At 34.8% G+C, this 19,833-nt stretch overlaps 2 protein-coding genes across 2 annotated transcripts in view; one reads left to right on the forward strand and one right to left on the reverse strand.

Moving 5' to 3' along the window:
- The window catches only part of LOC117345392, a 4,538-nt gene extending 2,103 nt beyond the window's left edge, over positions 1–2,435 (forward strand). The window contains exons 2-3 of the mRNA XM_033908465.1: positions 1–150; positions 1,931–2,435. The exon at positions 1–150 is cut by the window's left edge and continues 54 nt beyond it. Of these exons, the coding sequence (XP_033764356.1) occupies positions 1–150; positions 1,931–2,229 (449 nt within the window). The 3' untranslated portion in view covers positions 2,230–2,435. The remainder of the gene's footprint in view (positions 151–1,930) is intronic.
- A 214-nt stretch (positions 2,436–2,649) lies between these two features.
- On the reverse strand, positions 2,650–11,388 carry LOC117344772 (xanthine dehydrogenase/oxidase-like). The gene is made up of 5 exons (XM_033907597.1): positions 11,315–11,388; positions 9,781–9,895; positions 9,588–9,674; positions 8,801–8,968; positions 2,650–3,775 (listed from the first exon to the last, which is right to left on the reverse strand). Exons 1-5 carry the CDS (start codon positions 11,386–11,388, stop codon positions 3,623–3,625), a joined length of 597 nt encoding a protein of 198 aa, XP_033763488.1. The 3' UTR covers positions 2,650–3,622.
- Positions 11,389–19,833: the final 8,445 nt, after the last annotated feature.

Below are 19,833 nucleotides of genomic sequence, written 5' to 3' on the forward strand. Positions count from 1 at the left end.
CAAACTTTGAAGGAATGGAAAAGGAATTTATAAATAGACTCTACCCGTCCAACAGTTCACATGGTTCAGGCACGGAAGACGAAAACAGCTACACATACACACAACCGTGTGACGAAAAATATTGCATTTTTCAAGATATTACACAAGCAGGTGGGATCTTTATATTGATAGATGCTAAATACCTACAAATGTCAAACATACAGGTTACAAATCGAGTGGTTCTTGCATATGGTATTCATCTCACTCCAGTAAGTTATTTATTTTCCCTTATCTCGAGTGAAAGCAATTCCATATACAAAAAGCACGTGTTTGTCTGACCTGTTTCTACCACAAAAGAAAAGCTGACCTGTTTTATGTGAACGTTTGTTCTTTTCACAAAAGCGGTAGGGTAAGAATATGACTTCAAGTGAAATGCCGCTAATTAATATACAAAACTTACAAATTCGGAAATGTGGCAAAATATTATTTGCTAAGCATAACAAATAAATCGCAAGCTTGATAGAAATAAAAATAAAAATAAATTATAACAAACAAAAATTCCGAACGACATTTTGTGTTGATTCAGTGACCAAATGAAGAACCGTGTAATAAAAAAAATAGTCCCGGTCAAAGGTCATCGTGTCAGCCAATGGAAACGCAATAAGAGTGTTTGCCACGTGTGGTATAAAACTACAATTGTATTTGTTATTAAACGGTTGTAATGCTTGTATGATGCCTTCGGAGTTGAATAACAACCACGTATTGTGCGATAATTGTGGTTACGTCAGGATGTGACGTGAACTTAACCTATGCGTTTTCAATCGTGTCCCATAAACAATTAAGACAATTATTTGATTGATGATGCCCACCGTATGGTGACATCTAATGTATCTTAAATCATATTTTAAATCATAGCGATTACAAACACTACAAACATTGATATAATTCTTATAAATTGTAAAAGATGAAAACAAAAATTCAACAGACACCCCAAACGGACAATGCCACTAAACAAAAGCCTGTGTAGAGTTGCCCAACTCCGCCGGGTTCGCATCGTGTTGATTGTGAAATTGTGTTGATACATTTCAAAATTACGTTAAGCAAAATGCTTCTCTCCATGATCAATTGTTGTTTTTCACAAATGGGAAGTAAGTGCTTATAGATGTTTAATGAAATATAACTTGTAAAATTGTAGTACGTTAATGAAATATGTACCAGGTTATGTGCAATCCTCCAGACAAATAAATCATGGTAAATATTAAGGTGCCTCTTTATCTTATAACAATTAAGATGAAAGTTATATCAATTTATGTTAACCGTTCTTGGTGATGCAAGTGGAAGGTTACGTGGGCTTTTATTGTTGGGTTATATTTTTGAACATATACTTTTGTTAATGTTATGTTCTCATATATATTTTGAGTTCTGATTTCTACTTATTGTATTCGAAAGGCATTCACTGGTCTGTCAAGTTCCGTCTAAGTTACAAGTCAGTTGTTTTAAAGAGTGACATCTGAGTCCCATTTTAAGAAACAGCTTCAAACATATACATGTAAATGTAAAATAAGTGGAAAAAATCCATATTAGAGAAATAATGAGGGACAACAAAAGGGTTATTGAAAAGTCAAATCAGCATCAAACAAATACTTATATATATAAGGGTGAATGTAACTCACCTACGATGTTATCAAAACTTTCAATAAATGATTGGAATTCAAAAGGTCATCAAATATTTCATAATACTGTTTAGAATTATATTTCAGTTAAATATCTTAGGTATAACTTATGAAAGATATTGTGCGCCTGATGGGAGATCGAAACGAAGGGGGTGCGATAGCTATTGGGGTTGATATACATTTTGTAATTGTTTACAATGAAGTAAAAACGTTTGGAACGGATGTGATATTATCATTTATTATTCATTTATTACCATTAAATGTTTAATCGTTTCCAGGAAAAACAATTGGCTTTATCAGAGGATGCAGTTCGGGGAATGATTCCCTTCCCAACGCTGGATACACGAAGAGAATCGATAGAATCCAGGCAAACAACAAAACTGTATGCGGTATATCGATGGTCGGAAATGGCATGAAAGTGTGTGTAACAATCTGTCAACAAGACCTCTGTAACGGCCCACAATTCGAACAGCCTGTTAACGCCGGAAATATGAAGTTTCAGGAGTTGTCGTTCATGTTGAGCACAGTACTAATGGTTCTGTTTACATATGCATTGCCATATGAAAATTATGTCTGAAATTCTTATAATTTAATTTGGCTTGTATCAAGATTTTTCATTGGCTTAAGCAGTCCTTAAGGTTAAAATGACGTCACCGTTTGTAACCTGGTCGCTTTTGACTGGCTGCAACTACGGCCTAATAATTTCCGAGAAAAAGATTCATCAATAAAAGTAGATTACCAAAGGAATTTTGTAAAGTAGATTAAATATAATATGAATGTGCGTCTTCATTTAAATCATATACTCACTGTCATGTCATTATCGAAGAAAACAAGTTTATAACCTTTCATATGTTGATTAAAGGAGAAGTGCCCATAATAGTACATATTACATTATTTTGTGTTAACTGTTATATAATCAAATACATACAATAATATATATATGTGTACATGTATGTTGACTGAATAAGATTGACTTATATTATATAGGACTGTTCCGGATAACCACAGACTTATATTCTAATGACTGTGATATAACTAATATTAAGTCAGGATGACTGTTTCGGAAAGGGAGGTAACTCTCTTCATTCTTGATTGTTCACATAAATGTACACGGGTATCGCGGGGCCCAAAAGCTACTCTCTTGTCAAAGACTCATATTTGCTCAACAATTCCTAAAATCAATGTTTCGTCGTTGAACACGAAAAATGGTTATTGTTAAAGCAATACATGTCCCTTACCGGCCCTGTAATAATGATCTTGACCAAAAACATCAGAAACTCGAATTTGATCTGTAGCTACTCATACTAAAGCAACGTACCAACTTTTACAAACATACCTTAAAGCATGGCTGAGAAAAGAGGGGAAAATTGAGTTGACTGACAGACAGACACACAGACGGACGGACGGACGGACGAACGAACGAAAGGACGGTCGCCCGGAATCGGGGTCAATCAAAGGCCTTCAGGATTCTAACCCGCGACACAATCACGTGTAACTCAGTGACGTACCCACTCAACTTCTAAGGAACAAATGCATAAATAGATAAATCAATAAAATCATGATCTAAAAGGTGTCATACAATGTTCATAACACACACTATTTTGGTTTGGTTAAAACAGCCTTGATATTTTTTTGGGAAAGTCAGTTAAACACGAAACTAGGTCAGAGTTCCGTATACCAAGTTTCCAGATCCACCCGACCGTAAATTCCTTATAATATTTTGTAAATGAAGGACGCACTGAGATGTCCACAAAGTAATCTCTGTATAATCGAATCTGGACTAAAAGTTCAGCCTACAAATTTTAGTAACATACCTAAACGTTAAACTTTAAAGCGAGATATTGACGACGCCACCACCGTAAACATAACAACATGGTTTCGCTTTCGCGAGCATTCGTCACAAGTCAGATACAGATCACAATGAATTCCAGGTTAATTTACAGAACTTAGATCGCGGCGACCACATCAGTTCACGGGCATGCCATCCTTATTGTTTCAACTGTAAGTGGAATGTTTAGTCTTCTTACTGGAGGTAAACCAGCGTCGAATCTAGCAGAATTGATGGCGTTTCTAAGGGCCAAATACACTGAAACTGATAGAACCAGTGGCGGCTCGCCTATTCCCTGTGGAGAGTAAAGCATCAGTTACTAATGGTATATACACAATAACGTATATTCATCGACTATTCAATCGTACATTTGTCAATTCATTAATAATACATGCACAGTCGAGACAGCCCGAAACGTCCTCACCATTGTAACAAAATCATATTTGTTGGCCAATTCTTCCTGAAAAAAAAAAATCCTTTTTTCTATATTTAATACCAAACTCATGTCACGGTAGGCGATTTTTGTATAACAAAATCAAGTTATTAAACGTCATTTTTATCAAAAAACATTCTGGCTGTGCAAGCCACCTGTATAGGCCAAACTATTGTTTTTATATGCCATCTTTGTTCAGGTCTTTGGTCGCAATTTCTATATAACAAATTCCTGTTATTACAGCCAACCTCTATATACCAGTCACATATCATTGTAGGCCACCTGTATATACTAAAGTCCTGTCATGATAGGCCACCTCTATACCGATATCCCGTCGTTGTAAGCTACCTCTATATACCAGTCACATATCATTGTAGGCCACCTGTATATACTAAAGTCCTGTCATGATAGGCCACCTCTATACCGATATCCCGTCATTGTAAGCTACCTCTATATACCAGTCACATATCATTGTAGGCCACCTGTATATACTAAAGTCCTGTCATGATAGGCCACCTCTATACCGATATCCCGTCGTTGTAAGCTACCTCTATATACCAGTCACATATCACTGTAGGCCACCTGTATATACTAAAGTCCTGTCATGATAGGCCACCTCTATACCGATATCTACCTCTATAGCTACCTCTATATACCAGTCACATATCATTGTAGGCTACCTGTATATACTAAAGTCCTGTCATGATAGGCCACCTCTATACCGATATCCCGTCATTGTAAGCTACCTCTATATACCAGTCACATATCACTGTAGGCCACCTGTATATACTAAAGTCCTGTCATGATAGGCCACCTCTATACCGATATCCCGTCATTGTAAGCTACCTCTATATACCAGTCACATATCACTGTAGGTCACCTGTATATACTAAAGTCCTGTCATGATAGGCCACCTCTATACCGATATCGCGTCATTGTAAGCTACCTCTATATACCAGTCACATATCATTGTAGGCCACCTGTATATACTAAAGTCCTGTCATGATAGGCCACCTCTATACCGATATCTACCTCTATAGCTACCTCTATATACCAGTCACATATCACTGCAGGCCACCTGTATATACTAAAGTCCTGTCATGATAGGCCACCTCTATACCGATATCCCGTCATTGTAAGCTACCTCTATATACCAGTCACATATCATTGTAGGCCACCTGTATATACTAAAGTCCTGTCATGATAGGCCACCTCTATACCGATATCGCGTCATTGTAAGCTACCTCTATATACCAGTCACATATCATTGTAGGCCACCTGTATATACTAAAGTCCTGTCATGATAGGCCACCTCTATACCGATATCCCGTCGTTGTAAGCTACCTCTATATACCAGTCACATATCATTGTAGGCCACCTGTATATACTAAAGTCCTGTCATGATAGGCCACCTCTATACCGATATCCCGTCGTTGTAAGCTACCTCTATATACCAGTCACATATCATTGTAGGCCACCTGTATATACTAAAGTCCTGTCATGATAGGCCACCTCTATACCGATATCCCGTCATTGTAAGCTACCTCTATATACCAGTCACATATCATTGTAGGCCACCTGTATATACTAAAGTCCTGTCATGAAAGGCCACCTCTATACCGATATCCCGTAATTGTAAGCTACCTCTATATACCAGAGTCATTTCTTTGTAGGCTACCTGTATATACTAAAGTCCTGTCATGATAGGCCACCTCTATACCGATATCCCGTCATTGTAAGCTACCTCTATATACCAGAGTCATTTCTTTGTAGGCTACCTGTATATACTAAAGTCCTGTCATGATAGGCCACCTCTATACCGATATCCCGTCGTTGTAAGCTACCTCTATATACCAGAGTCATTTCTTTGTAGGCTACCTGTATATACCAAAATCCTGTCATGTGAGACCACGTTTATAATAGCCCGTCATTGTAGGCCACATCTATATACTAGACTCATGTCATTGTAGGCCACATCTATATACTAGACTCATGTCATTGTAGGCCCCATCTATATACTAAACTCATGTCATTGTAGGCCACCTTTACATACTAAACTCATGTCATTGTAGACCACATCTATATACTAAACTCATGTCATTGTAGGCCACATCTATATACTGAACTCATGTCATTGTAGGCCCCCTTTACATACTAAACTCATGTCATTGTAGACCACATCTATATACTAAACTCATGTCATTGTAGGCCACCTTTAAATACTAAACTCATGTCATTGTAGGCCACATCTATATACTAAACTCATGTCATTGTAGGCCACCTTTACATACTAAACTCATGTCATTGTAGGCCACATCTATATACTAAACTCATGTCATTGTAGGTCATCCTTATATACTAAACTCATGTCATTGTAGGCCACCTTTAAATACTAAACTCATGTTATTGTAGGCCACCTTTAAATACTAAACTCATGTCATTGTAGGCCACCTTTACATACTAAACTCGTGTCATTGTAGGCCACATCTATATACTAAACTCATGTCATTGTAGGCCACCTTTACATACTAAACTCATGTCATTGTAGGCCACATCTACATACTAAACTCATGTCATTGTAGGCCACATCTATATACTAAACTCATGTCATTGTAGGTCATCCCTATATACTAAACTCATGTCATTGAAGGCCACTTCTATATACTAAACTCATGTCATTGTAGGCCACCTTTACATACTAAACTCATGTCATTGTAGGCCACATCTATATACTAAACTCATGTCATTGTAGGCCACTTCTATATACTAAACTCATGTCATTGTAGGCCACCTTTATATATTAAACTCATGTCATTGTAGGCCACATCTATATACTAAACTCATGTCATTGTAGGCCACATCTATATACTAAACTCATGTCATTGTAGGCCACATCTATATACTAAACTCATGTCATTGTAGGCCACATCTATATACTAAACTCATGTCATTGTAGGCCACCTTTACATACTAAACTCATGTCATTGTAGACCACATCTATATACTAAACTCATGTCATTGTAGGTCATCCTTATATACTAAACTCATGTCATTGTAGGCCACCTTTATATACTAAACTCATGTCATTGTAGGCCACATCTATATACTAAACTCATGTCATTGTAGGCCACCTTTATATACTAAACTCATGTCATTGTAGGCCACCTTTATATACTAAACTCATGTCATTGTAGGCCACATCTATATACTAAACTCATGTCATTGTAGGCCACCTCTATATACTAAACTCATGTCATTGTAGGCCACCTCTATATACTAAACTCATGTCATTGTAGGCCACCTCTATATACTAAACTCGTGTCATTGTAGGCCACATCTATATACTAAACTCATGTCATTGTAGGCCACATCTATATACTAAACTCATGTCATTGTAGGCCACATCTATATAATAAACTCATGTCATTGTAGGCCACCTCTATATACTAAACTCATGTCATTGTAGGCCACATCTATATACTGAACTCATGTCATTGTAGGCCACATCTATATACTAAACTCATGTCATTGTAGGCCACCTTTAAATACTGAACTCATGTCATTGTAGGCCACATCTATATACTAAACTCATGTCATTGTAGGCCACCTTTAAATACTAAACTCATGTCATTGTAGGCCACTTTTACATACTAAACTCATGTCATTGTAGACCACATCTATATACTAAACTCATGTCATTGTAGACCACCTCTATATACTAAACTCATGTCATTGTAGGCCACATCTATATACTAAACTCATGTCATTGTAGGCCACATCTATATACTAAACTCATGTCATTGTAGGCCACCTTTACATACTAAACTCATGTCATTGTAGGCCACATCTATATACTAAATTCATGTCATTGTAGGCCACCTTTACATACTAAACTCATGTCATTGTAGGCCACATCTATATACTAAACTCATGTCATTGTAGGCCACATCTATATACTAAACTCGTGTCATTGTAGGCCACATCTATATACTAAACTCATGTCATTGTAGGCCACATCTATATACTGAACTCATGTCATTGTAGGCCACCTTTAAATACTAAACTCATGTCATTGTAGGCCACCTTTACATACTAAACTCATGTCATTGTAGGCCACATCTATATACTAAACTCATGTCATTGTAGGCCACCTTTATATACTTAACAAAAAATAGGCCACCTCTATATACTAACACGTGTTATTGTAAACCACATCTATATACCAGAATACTGTCATTACCGAGATCGTGTCACTGTAGGCCAACTCTGCGTATAAAATACATTTAAGAATCTTTCGATGAAGTTACAATTTACACCAAATGTACCTTGTGCATTGAACACTTTTTGTATTAACTTGTCGATAAAAGCCTATATTATGCCAACATCTATAAAAAAAATAGTTTCGAAAGACCAACTCTTCATAAGAAAAAAAAGACCATCTGTACGAAACAAAAACCTCTTTATCGCAATTAAGGGCACATCTATAAAACAAACACATGTCTATGAAGACCATCTTTATATAAGATAAACATGTTTATTAAAAACATGAGAGAAAAAAAAGGTATGTTGTTTCAGTTCCCATCGTAGCACATTTTTTTTTCATTGGAAACCTCTATGCTGGTAGGAAAACCTCTTTCCATACATAATTGAATGACGCTTACGGACAGGTAAATTATTGCAAGATGTCTTAAAATAGGTTCATATCAGTAAGGTTGTGATGGTATCAAATCACGATTGTTCTCATATCTAACAGTTATATTACACTCCAATTAACAAAGAAACCCTCGACCGAAAACAAAGATAGATAAAAAATAAATTAATAAATAGATTAATAAATAATAAAAAAAAAAAAACACCATCAAAGTAGCAATAATTGAGTACACTAACCTTCGATGAATACACAGCGCGTTCGTTTGGACAGTCCTTTAAAATTGACACTTTGAAGTCTCTTGGAATACCTTTAACATTTGGGATCTTGTAATCTACTGGCCCGGAAACATTGTATTGGCCATGGGGTTCCACGATGATCTCCTCGGTGGTCAACCAACCGTACCCCTGTCAATAAATACTTCGTTATTATTTTGTAAAGCTTTAAACTTGATTAACATGTATATCATACACTGCATAATGCATGTGTTTCGAAAACAAAAACACACTTACTGCTTTATGTACCGAAACTTAGTTTATTTTAAAAAATGAATAAATATATTAGCCCACGTCAGACTATATTCAGTCGCTCCTTGACACTGTCCTGAGCTGGGCTCTCCACCGGGACAGTCAAGTATAGATACAGATGTATATACAGATACGTTAATAAAGTACATCATGCTACGAAAAGAATTACTTTATTATATTTAGCCAATTGGCAGTTATACATGTACTCGCAATAATAAGATACTCTGATATAATATCATAATCATCGAAATATTGTTCTGATAGTTCATGTGTTCTTTTTGCTGCCATCAGTCGACATGTTTGCTTGGTTCGTTTCTCAGCTTCCCGCGCAACACAAAACTATAAGGGTATGGAATACCTCGTATCGTCTCCCTGAGGCTACGGTTGGCCAACGTTCTAACTGACTGATCTACCGGTATAGAGGCCCAAGAAATAATGATAATGGAAACATGCCTTGCATATGACATCTTCTAGGATAAATGCTTAACTTTTACCATACCTGGACGAAGGCGCCCTCTATCTGTCCTACGTCTATTCCAGGGTTCAGGCTCTTGCCAACGTCCATCACAATATCCGCACTCAGTACCTGGGAACGAAAACCGTAATCTATTTATAGATATACGACACTCGACATAATATCCTTCAGTACTTAGCAACTATAAAGTATTTTTATAGGCGGAACTCAAACATACCTGGTGTTCCCCTGTCAGACAGTCAATCTCCACGACAGAACAGCCAGCACCATATGTGAAATAATGATAGGGATCCCCCTCTCCTTTCTCATAATCTCGATGATTGGTCCCGATCCTAAATAGTAAGTAAAGCAGTATGTCTATTGTCAGTTAGTGCTACGCGACCTGAGATAACATCTCTTATATATTTATATAATGTAGCAACACTTCTGTCCTGTATTAAGAAGTTATATTTAATAAAACCATTTCATAATACTCTGTTTTCTATAATAACCTTTATATGTATCTTTTGTTCACACAGTCCATATTAATGAAATGAGAATAATTAAAACGTCAGATGTAAATGTATGTATATATGTAGGAGGGGATCCTATCGGTGATTCATCTCATACAAACTCTAATATCATGAGCGAGTGAAAACAAATATAGGTAAAATGAATAAATGATTAATTGCAGCCAGAAGAAAATCGTTTGTACTCGCCTGCATATTAAGTACGCAGTTTCCGACCATTTCAGGAGGCTGTTATTGTTTTTATTCATTTTAGGAGTTAAAAAGATATAATTAGCACAGGTACCATTTCATACATTGGATTTTGTCACAAGCTCTCGTTGGTAGAGCATATTTAAGCTAATCTACAAAGAATGAGGCCATTTCCAACGTGTGTTTGAGAATAGGAATAAACCATACAAGGGATCAAAATCGTTATAGCCTAATTTAATACACTGTGAAATACCGACTTCCCAATATAATCATTCACCAATTATTTATTTTTCATTTCGTTTTTTCATGCAATAAACAGAAACATGTCATACACTAATATCTAATATAATGCTTCTAATAATTCTAAATATGATTTTGTGGTTTCTCGCATCATATTAAAATAATATTTTTAGAATAAAAACGAATACATTCATATATGTTACATGATGTCATTAAACATTATTTTTGTTTTAATCCATATCAAACATTTTTGTGGGATCGGTTAATTACCAAATACGTTTTTTTTAAACCTCATTAATAAATCTTGAATTTATAAATACGTATTTATTTTTATTATTATTAAGATAAATCGATCAATTGCATATTATGACTTACCTACTATAACCAGTAGAGGACAGACTGATTCGTTCAAGAAAGGCCTGTTCAACCTTAATGATAAAATGTTAAATATATATCAGACAAATATTGAACAACTTTCCTCATTAAGTATATTAACTTATGTCTACCTATATTGTTATTTTCGTATTTAGTATACTCCATTATTTATACAGTTTAGGATATTCCTTTGTTTATCTATTACCATATGGCACTTTCTCACATATCTATTATATGACATTATTTTATAAACTTCTGCTATGTTTTTAGTTCACTTAATTTACACGTGCAACCACAATAAGGTAATCCCCATCATCATATCTAAGCGAAAAAAAGAGAGAAAAAAAAAAAAAAAAACACAATAAATAAAAAAAAAAAAAAAAAACCGAATGATTTTTAAATACCTTTTATTTTGGTAATAAATGATAAAACACATACCAAGTCACACCAAGATATTTGTGAATTATTTTTTCGGAGTGGCTCCAGTCTTTCCGATATTGTTCTGCATGCATCCTGTAAAGACGATTTTCTGATAGTAATTGTTTAATGCAATCAACAATGATATGCATTAATGGTTTATGTTCAATTAAGTATTCATCGCTCAATATTAAGACGGATTCCTGCCTATAAATAGCATATTGTAAATTATTGATTTTTGATGATTTTGTTGTAGGGACTTTGAAAGCAAATGAAATGAAATGGATTAAAATTTTCCAGATATTATGGAAGGGGAAAACGCTTCTTTGTGTGTAATGCTATTGGCTCAAATTACACCACTTTGCTCCTGTCATTTTTACATAGTGTAATTAGCATATTTCTGTAATAATGGACACTCACTATCACAGCCTCTCCGTAAATATCGGAACAGAAGCTTGATGCTGACGATATTGAATTTGGAATGACGTTGGTACTGGTCTCACAAATATGTACCCTATGTGCTGGAACACCAAGTGCTCTGGAAGCAACCTAAAACAGTTTTATCAGACGATACGCAATTCAAATAAGTGAATTGATGTATGGCAACAATGTACATTAGTAATATATTATATGAAAATGATGAGAGAAAAATCGTGTTTTGATTGGATAATCATTAGAGGGGGAGCAGCGGTAAACACAACAGCAATAAACTGATAACGAAATTATTTCAATTGTTAAATGTTTGTTATTCTCCAAGTTGGAAATGACATTAAACAGTGATAAAAGGGAATTAACTTACGTTCGAACACTCGCTTATATGCATCTTACTTAAATTAAGACGAATAAGTGCGCTTCCAAAACAAGATAATTATTTACTTCAGTATTTTGTTAACCAATATGAAAATGGGAGACATCACGTGAAAACAGTTTCACCGGAGAAGATATCTAGAAGGTTTTTGTTAGAGGTTTGTCATAGAATACAACAAGTCATTTCTTGTAGCAATCGAAAACACAATACGTACTTGTATCATTTTGGTGTGAAGTCCCTGGCCCATTTCAATACCACCATGATATATCAGTACTGATCCGTCCGTGTAGACGTTCACCAGGGCACTCCCCTAATATCCAAACAAACGACTTTCAAATATGGTGCTGGTGTATACAGTCTGAGAACATAAGTGGATGGAGTCAAATTTAACTTAAATATAGATACAACAATCTGATGTGGCGAAATGGTATGGAAATAGTTAAGAAACTTCATATCAGGAAAAATCGTAGCTCTTTCAAAAAGTTTAATGTACACTTTAGTTTAACTTTGACTAGGATATTACAAATGTAAATGCTAGTAAATAAGTAGCTGAAAATGAAATAACACATTTATAGTATGTCAATCTATGTAAAAAAATATTAAGGATCATATTAGCAGGGCCATACTAGATAAAATGTTTATATATAAAAATTCATAGATTTGTTTTATTTTGAAGTCTTGCCAGCAAACAAAACACATTGGTCATTATGTTGAAACTTATCTTATTAAGATATAATAGATAAGATATTGAAAAGAAGTATTGACCAGATTTGCCGAGCATATATATCTTCATACCGGTCAAGTGAATACGTATGTAGATAATTCAAGGTCTTGTACAAGGACCCATATACAAAGTTTAGTGCATTTGATCTTCGGACAACTTTATTTAGCTATGAAAAGATGATTAAATCAAACGTAGAAATGGTAGAATCTTACAAATGTTGGAATGTGTAATAGTTGTGTTTTTCCCACATACATCGTAGACTGATTTCGTTATTTGGCAAGGGTGAATATAATAAAAAAACATTTCAATAGCTCATTACATTAACTTGTTGCAGTCACGTTCTATTTTCACAATGACAATTATTTGGACTTCTAACTGAATTATAATTAAATAAACAAAATCAGTCATCCCTAATCCTCCAAAAGAGACAATGGTATCCATACATGGTCCCTTCAGTGTAACACCAAGTCTAGATTCAAGGTACCACCTGACTATATTGTCACGTGTCATACAGATATATTCTATATTGTAATGAAATATACAGCCAAATTTATATCTTACATATATCGTTTGCTTCATCAATCTAAATCAACATGTAATTTCACGATGACACTTAATATTAGATATTAGATCATTTACCTGATTGTAGGCCCGAACAGGATTGGAAACTGCGACTTTGCACGGCATCATTGCAATTCCCCTCTTTCTCCATCTATAAGACCTTCAATGGTAATTGTATGATAGACCAGATGAAGAAATAAAAATCTTACTACACTTAATACCATTAAGAATGTAATGTATTGTATAGTGTAACTTTCCAGCAACAAAAGCTAGATAATCAAAGTTTTTAAGCAAAATGAAAAATTTGACTTTTTAACACCTACATGTAAGTAGCCTACTCTGCCACTTGATAAGTCCATGCCCTGATTTTGTATGTCACACGTAAAATAACTCTATTGCAAAGATAAATAACGTCACACAATTTTCTTGATAGTGAATCAATCCGCCCGAATTGAAAGCAAACTGTCTTCAAGGAAAATTTATTTCAGAATTTTGAGTTAGTTCTTAACCTGTAAAGAAATCTCTCATTATTCTTTAATTAATTCCATATTGTACATATCTTCGTATGCGATCCTATATTCTAAACCCAAACTTAAGAGAAAATTAACAAAAGGAAATTCCAGTTGTTCATCCATGCTCGCAATTGCTTTCACTATACGTTTGCAATACGTACTTGTTGAACTGACTAATTTCCTCATTCTTCTGTGCGAAGTCGCTTTGAACTTTACACTCGTTCACACATCTTTCAAGATTGTAATTCGTCAAAACCTGTTGGTAATGTGTGAGGTCTCCTTCCTTGTACATGTTCGCTGATTGGATCTTAAAAGTAATCAAAATGCTCTATGATATAATATGAAGTTACCCTGATAGTAAACTTCATATAAAATATCAATAACATGAAAAATTATATGGGCAATCAATTGGAAACCAACTATTTTTAAATTGTTCTTTATTTAATATTTATGAAAAGAGAGTTTCCACATGGTTGAGAGATATACAGTTTTAAGGCTGGTTGTTGTAAACTGTATATTTCAGGGAAATATTGTTTCGGTCCTTTTTGCTTTTGAAGAAATCTGCCAAAAAAAATGATGAAGACAACTGCCATTTTGTGTTGCTCCTACTTTATCTTCTGTTTAGTATGGTTATTAGATCGTATATCACAATATACATCATAGCAAGGACGCACCATCTGTATATCTATATCTATATGTAACTCGACGTCATTGAAATACGTCATACTTCTACTCTTGAGCGTCGGACTTTACCTGTTCTAGTGATATTTGAAGGGTTTCCGCCACCTCTGCCAGGATTGTCTCGATTATATAAGCTCCTTCTGGTGCCCCAAATCCCCTAAAGGAGGTGTTTGACGGAGTGTTGGTCCTGTAGATGTGCCCCTCCACTCTTAGATTTGGAATTTTGTAGCTGCCGTCTACATGTAGCATGACTTTGTTCAAGACCTTGAGCGGTAAGCAGAAAAGTGAGAAAAAAAAAAAAAATAAAAATAAAAATAAAATATCTTTACATTTCCAATTCATACATATATTTGAACGTTTGAAAGATGACATCATTGTTATCGTGTGTAAAGTTTAGTAAAATTTTGTCATGGTTTCAATCATTAAAAACATTACCGATACATGTATGCTTAAAATTACTTTTAGTAACATATAGCTAAACTGTGATTTATACCAGATTTAAAGCATGTCTATTACAACTGATAGCAGCAAGTGGAGTATAATGAGATAGCTACGTCATCGCTGTTATCATCATCGATATTCATAAGTGTATTTTTCATAATGCATTACCCCTGTTGTCACGTCAGGGGAATATCCAGCATCAATGAAAATCTTGAGTGTGATGGCTTTAAGTCGACCGTTCTGATTGAATCCAGCCTGTTAAAAGGAATTGTTGTAAATATTAAGGTTATAATATCCGGAGGAATAGAGGGAATGCTGAAGTAAATAGTCCTCATCTCTCTCTAGTTTCACGACATTGCTGTTCCACTTGCTTCCATTCAGCCAAATTGGCAATTGGAAAATAAAAGAACAGCTATAGTTTTTCATTAGATGTGAAATGTATGGAAATATTGCGAGTATGAATTTTGAATAGACCTCTGTCTGTTTGTTTATGACGTCATTTGGGGCCTAAAGGTATAACCTGAAGTAAAAATCTATATCAAAGATAAATTATCAGAAAACAAGTGCGAACTACTTTCCTAGTGTTATTGTTTCAGCGACGGCGAGAACAGGCCTTTACTTGTAATACAATAAAGATCACGTGATTAAAAGTAGTCCCGGTCAAAGGTTATCGTGTCAGCCAATCAAAACGCTTTAATGCAAAAGGCATTTACAGATAAGTCCACGTGTGGTATTAACTGTATGCTTATTCAAAAGTTTTAAATATTGATCGACTTCATTAGAGTTGAATAACACCCACCTATTGTGGTAGAAACCAGATTCACTAAGATATAAACATTATTCGACAAATTTTTCAAAAGTGCAAATTTCGCTTTGGTTAAAAGGTATGCAGGTACCTTATTTTTCAATATATTACTCACTTTGTACTCCGTAAGCAATGGGTGCCGTTTTCCACTGATCATCATATCCTTGATCCGATCCAATACACATCGAGCTGGTCGTCTTGTTCTGTTAAAGATATATAGAATGAATAGGATATGCATAACTCGTCCAACTGGTTTAATAAAATCTCATCTAAAATAAAACATATTCAAGATACTTTGTATCACCATCTCCAACTCTTAACGTAACGTCGTTAAGTAAATATAATTTCGCATAAACACCTGTGTTTATGTGATATGAAACACTCGTAATACGATACCTCAGACATTTGTGTTAGTACAGTTCGCAAGAGTTATCTCCCCTGTGAGCACTTATGCATGTGCTAATGTAGTCAGAAGCCCTATTGGTATGTGACACCAGGAAAACATCAAAACAGCATGATTATAAATAAAGGGAGATAACTCCCCTTTTTGCGAAGAAAAGAAAAAAGAAATAATGTGCTGCATTATTTTTTCATGTTAATGTGCCTACATGTTTTAATTCTTCCACAATGTAATATTTATCATAATCTATCATTGCAAGAACGGTTATGTGGTTTAAATCATGACAAATTGGATTTCTCAAAAACAAAGAAAAAAAAAGAAAAAAAAAAAAGATTCGATTGTCCATACAAAATGAAATGATATGCCCCTAAAAATAAAGTTTTTACTTGTAGGTAAAGTTTCTCAACTCAATCTGGATTATCTCTGTAACCACTAAAAATCACGTATTTTTGTCACTTTTTTCATCTTTACATAAAGATAATCTGTTTCTTGAGAAGTAGCATATTTCTTATTTTCTATTATTTATATTTTCTTTATATATATTATTTTGTTCTCAACAAAGCAAATGGAGTCGAAAAGATCACTCAGATCAATTCATCAATTCGTTATTTTCTTACCTTTTCATATCCCCTTAGATCCTCTGTAAAGCACAGTGTATGGAATAACATACCTGTATGCTGCAAGGGCCGCTGGCCCTAATACTAATGGCACTCTGTACTCCTTCCCTCCAAAAGCACCTCCTATAGAGTTTAGGTTATAACGATCAGTCCGATATCAGTAGAAAAACTTGTTTGAAAATGTCAGTATAAAACTTTAAAAAATTTATATAATATATTTATAATATCTAGAAAACGCGTTTGTTTCAAAAGATTTTTTTTTCTAATATCAGATGCTTTTAGAGATATGGGTTTGAAAGGAAATTATAAAAAAAAAAAAAAATCCTAATATTGCAGGGAAATCCTAAGATTTTGAGTGAGGTTAGATAACAAAATGCAGTCGATATGACTGATTGATCAATCATGTTTAAAGAGCCTATGTAGTCGCGTATAAAACATATCTTAACAGTTCGATGTGGAACTCTTTGTTAAAATTATGCTAGTCGCATTAGAAAAAAAGGGATATTGCGAACAAGATCGATAGTTTCTGGCTCCTCTGAACCCTTGAAGAACTTTTTCGAATGACCTTTGAAATTATTGTCATAAACACAATATCAATCTTATGGTCAGTTTAGAGAATCAAAAATTGTGGAAATACTCCTGGCCAATACAAAATTAGACATTCTAAATATAGCTCCGGAGCTGAGTGGTCACATGAGTATAGGTTTTATTTATATATTGGGTAAATAGACACATGTACACGCTGTTCTCTTGTAATGTTGGCTCGCATCGCAAATATCGCCAGATAGGCAAATAACGTGTTTTAAAAATTGATACCGTTGCTTGTTTCTATGATAAATATAAGCCGTACTATTCCCCTAAGAAAACAAATAGATGAGGTAAACCTGTGCGGGTTATCCCTTTACGTTTCTTAACTGTTATTTTAAGACGATAATTTATTATTATTATTTTTTGCGTCGTTTTGTCCGGACAGTTATTCGATTTTCCGGAATTTTCAAAAGCTTTGAAATTGTTTTCTATTAAAAAAAGAAGAATAAGTACAAACATAGTAAGTACAAAAATAAAACATAAATTCACCACTGCGGGTTAACAGATACTATAAACAGGACACTTAACATCTGCACATTTCCCAATCAAAGACACGGACCCTCTAATCAGCTCAAGTTCAACAGAAGTACGGTTTAGATAATTATCACCATATTGATTCCAGCCGCAATATACCTCTCAGCTAGAGAAAACTTCTCAAGTTGGTTGGTTGAAAGTAATAACCCCGAGGTCCCGGGTTCGATCCCTAGCGGAAGCATTGGAACTATATATAGACTTTGCCCAATATAAAAGCATATGACAGGACACAATAAATACCAGCAGTGTCAAAGTAGCAGGTAGGTCTTCATATGCTATTTCCACAAGGCATGACGCCTTTTTTGCTGCTTCTTCTGTTTCCACAATGACTGCTCCTATAGGCTGTCCATAGTAGTTTACCCAAGTTAAAAGAAGATACAGTTCGACATTACAGAGTATCTTTGTAGTACATGATTTTGCACGTGCATGAGTAATCACATTCATTACCGGAAATATTTTGTTGTGAAACAAAATCATTTATTGCTGTTTGGGTCTTCAAAAATGAAATATAAAACTAACTTAATAAACAAAAGAAATCTCACGAAGAAAACAATAGACACTCTGACCACTATTTGGAATGAAGAGAAACGGAAAGTGCACATATTCTGCAATTATAAGGTATGAATGCATCTCGGAATATATTTTTTATTTTCAATTGTTTTTGCGACATCAAATGAAAAAACATGAAGTAGGAACAAATGAAACACAACAAATGAAACACAATTATTAATTAACGACTGTCAAGTTTGATATCCCTCTTGTTTTCATTGAACAGCAAGATATATCTACATTCAAAGTGGTATTGATGCAGAATTTCAAAATGACAAAAAATGATTTGTAATTAATACAAATAAACAGATTAACCTTTACTTACATTCCAGCTTCGTATATTTAATATAAGTGTACAATTTTCAAGAAAAACATACCTCCGATATTGCAAATAAAACGTCATCTTGAGCGGCGACTCCCCATTCGTTCGATCCAAGAATCCAATTTGAATCCATAAAGTCAATGAACCCCGGAACCTGCCTTGCCTTCATGATATCTACTTACAAAATCTGGGCATGCGCTCTTGTGCTACAGACAAGCTCGACATATATCTCACCTGTATCAACAAGTAGGTGATGTTGTTTTTTTTCGTTCGCACATACAAACAATACTGGAGTTTGTTTGTCAGATACAGTACAATGATATAATTGTCAAAGATTTTCTGCGAAAGAGAAGTTTGCATTTAACAAAGCTGGTATGTGAGAGGCCTTTTCCCCAATTACTCTATATTCATAAGTATTAAATATATGACAAATATAGAGAGCTCGCCGATATCTGTACGATGTTAGATTAATATCTATAAATGTTTATGATATTTCAGTATGCAAGCAGATATTTCCAAAATTGATTTTATTCTAGTTTTTTGTAGAATTTCACCAAGACAGCCATGAATGAAAATTAATACCCGGAAGCTATTTTCGATAGCGACATCCCACAAAATGAAATAATAAGTATATCTCATTCTGTCCTTTATCCCCTCTTTCAAAAGTCCTTATGACTTATAAATAAACAATATGTACCAATACCTGCGGGTAATTATATATATATAATGAATATGTAAAGAAAACATACTATTACAACGCGGCATATCCGAAACAAATCTTGCTTCGCCAGTAACCAAAGAACGCCCAGACACATTGGAGATGGGCTTTCCTACTGCGTCGTGTTCTGGTTGTTTCAGGGCGGGCGCCTCCCACACCTGGGTGCCCGTACTGATTCCCCAATCACGAATATCGGACTTAAGGTCTGCCTGTGATAATGTAAGGAGAGTGCTTTCAAGTTTGCCAACAGTTTGGTCCTGGGCCATTTTTCGTTTACATA

The sequence above is a fragment of the Pecten maximus genome, chromosome 16, assembly GCF_902652985.1.
Source record: "Pecten maximus chromosome 16, xPecMax1.1, whole genome shotgun sequence".
In the NCBI taxonomy this organism is placed as follows: Eukaryota; Metazoa; Mollusca; class Bivalvia; order Pectinida; family Pectinidae; genus Pecten; species Pecten maximus.

Excerpts from the sequence above, each read along its gene's own strand:
- LOC117344772 (XM_033907597.1), bottom strand. The coding sequence starts at position 11,388 with ATGCATGCAGAACAATATCGGAAAGACTGGAGCCACTCCGAAAAAATA. Across the intron at positions 9,896-11,314 it reads AAATATCTTGGTGTGACTTG|GATCGGGACCAATCATCGAG; the intron begins GTATGTGTTTTA and ends CTTACTATTTAG. Across the intron at positions 8,969-9,587 it reads TAGAGGGCGCCTTCGTCCAG|GGGTACGGTTGGTTGACCAC; the intron begins GTATGGTAAAAG and ends ATTTATTGACAG.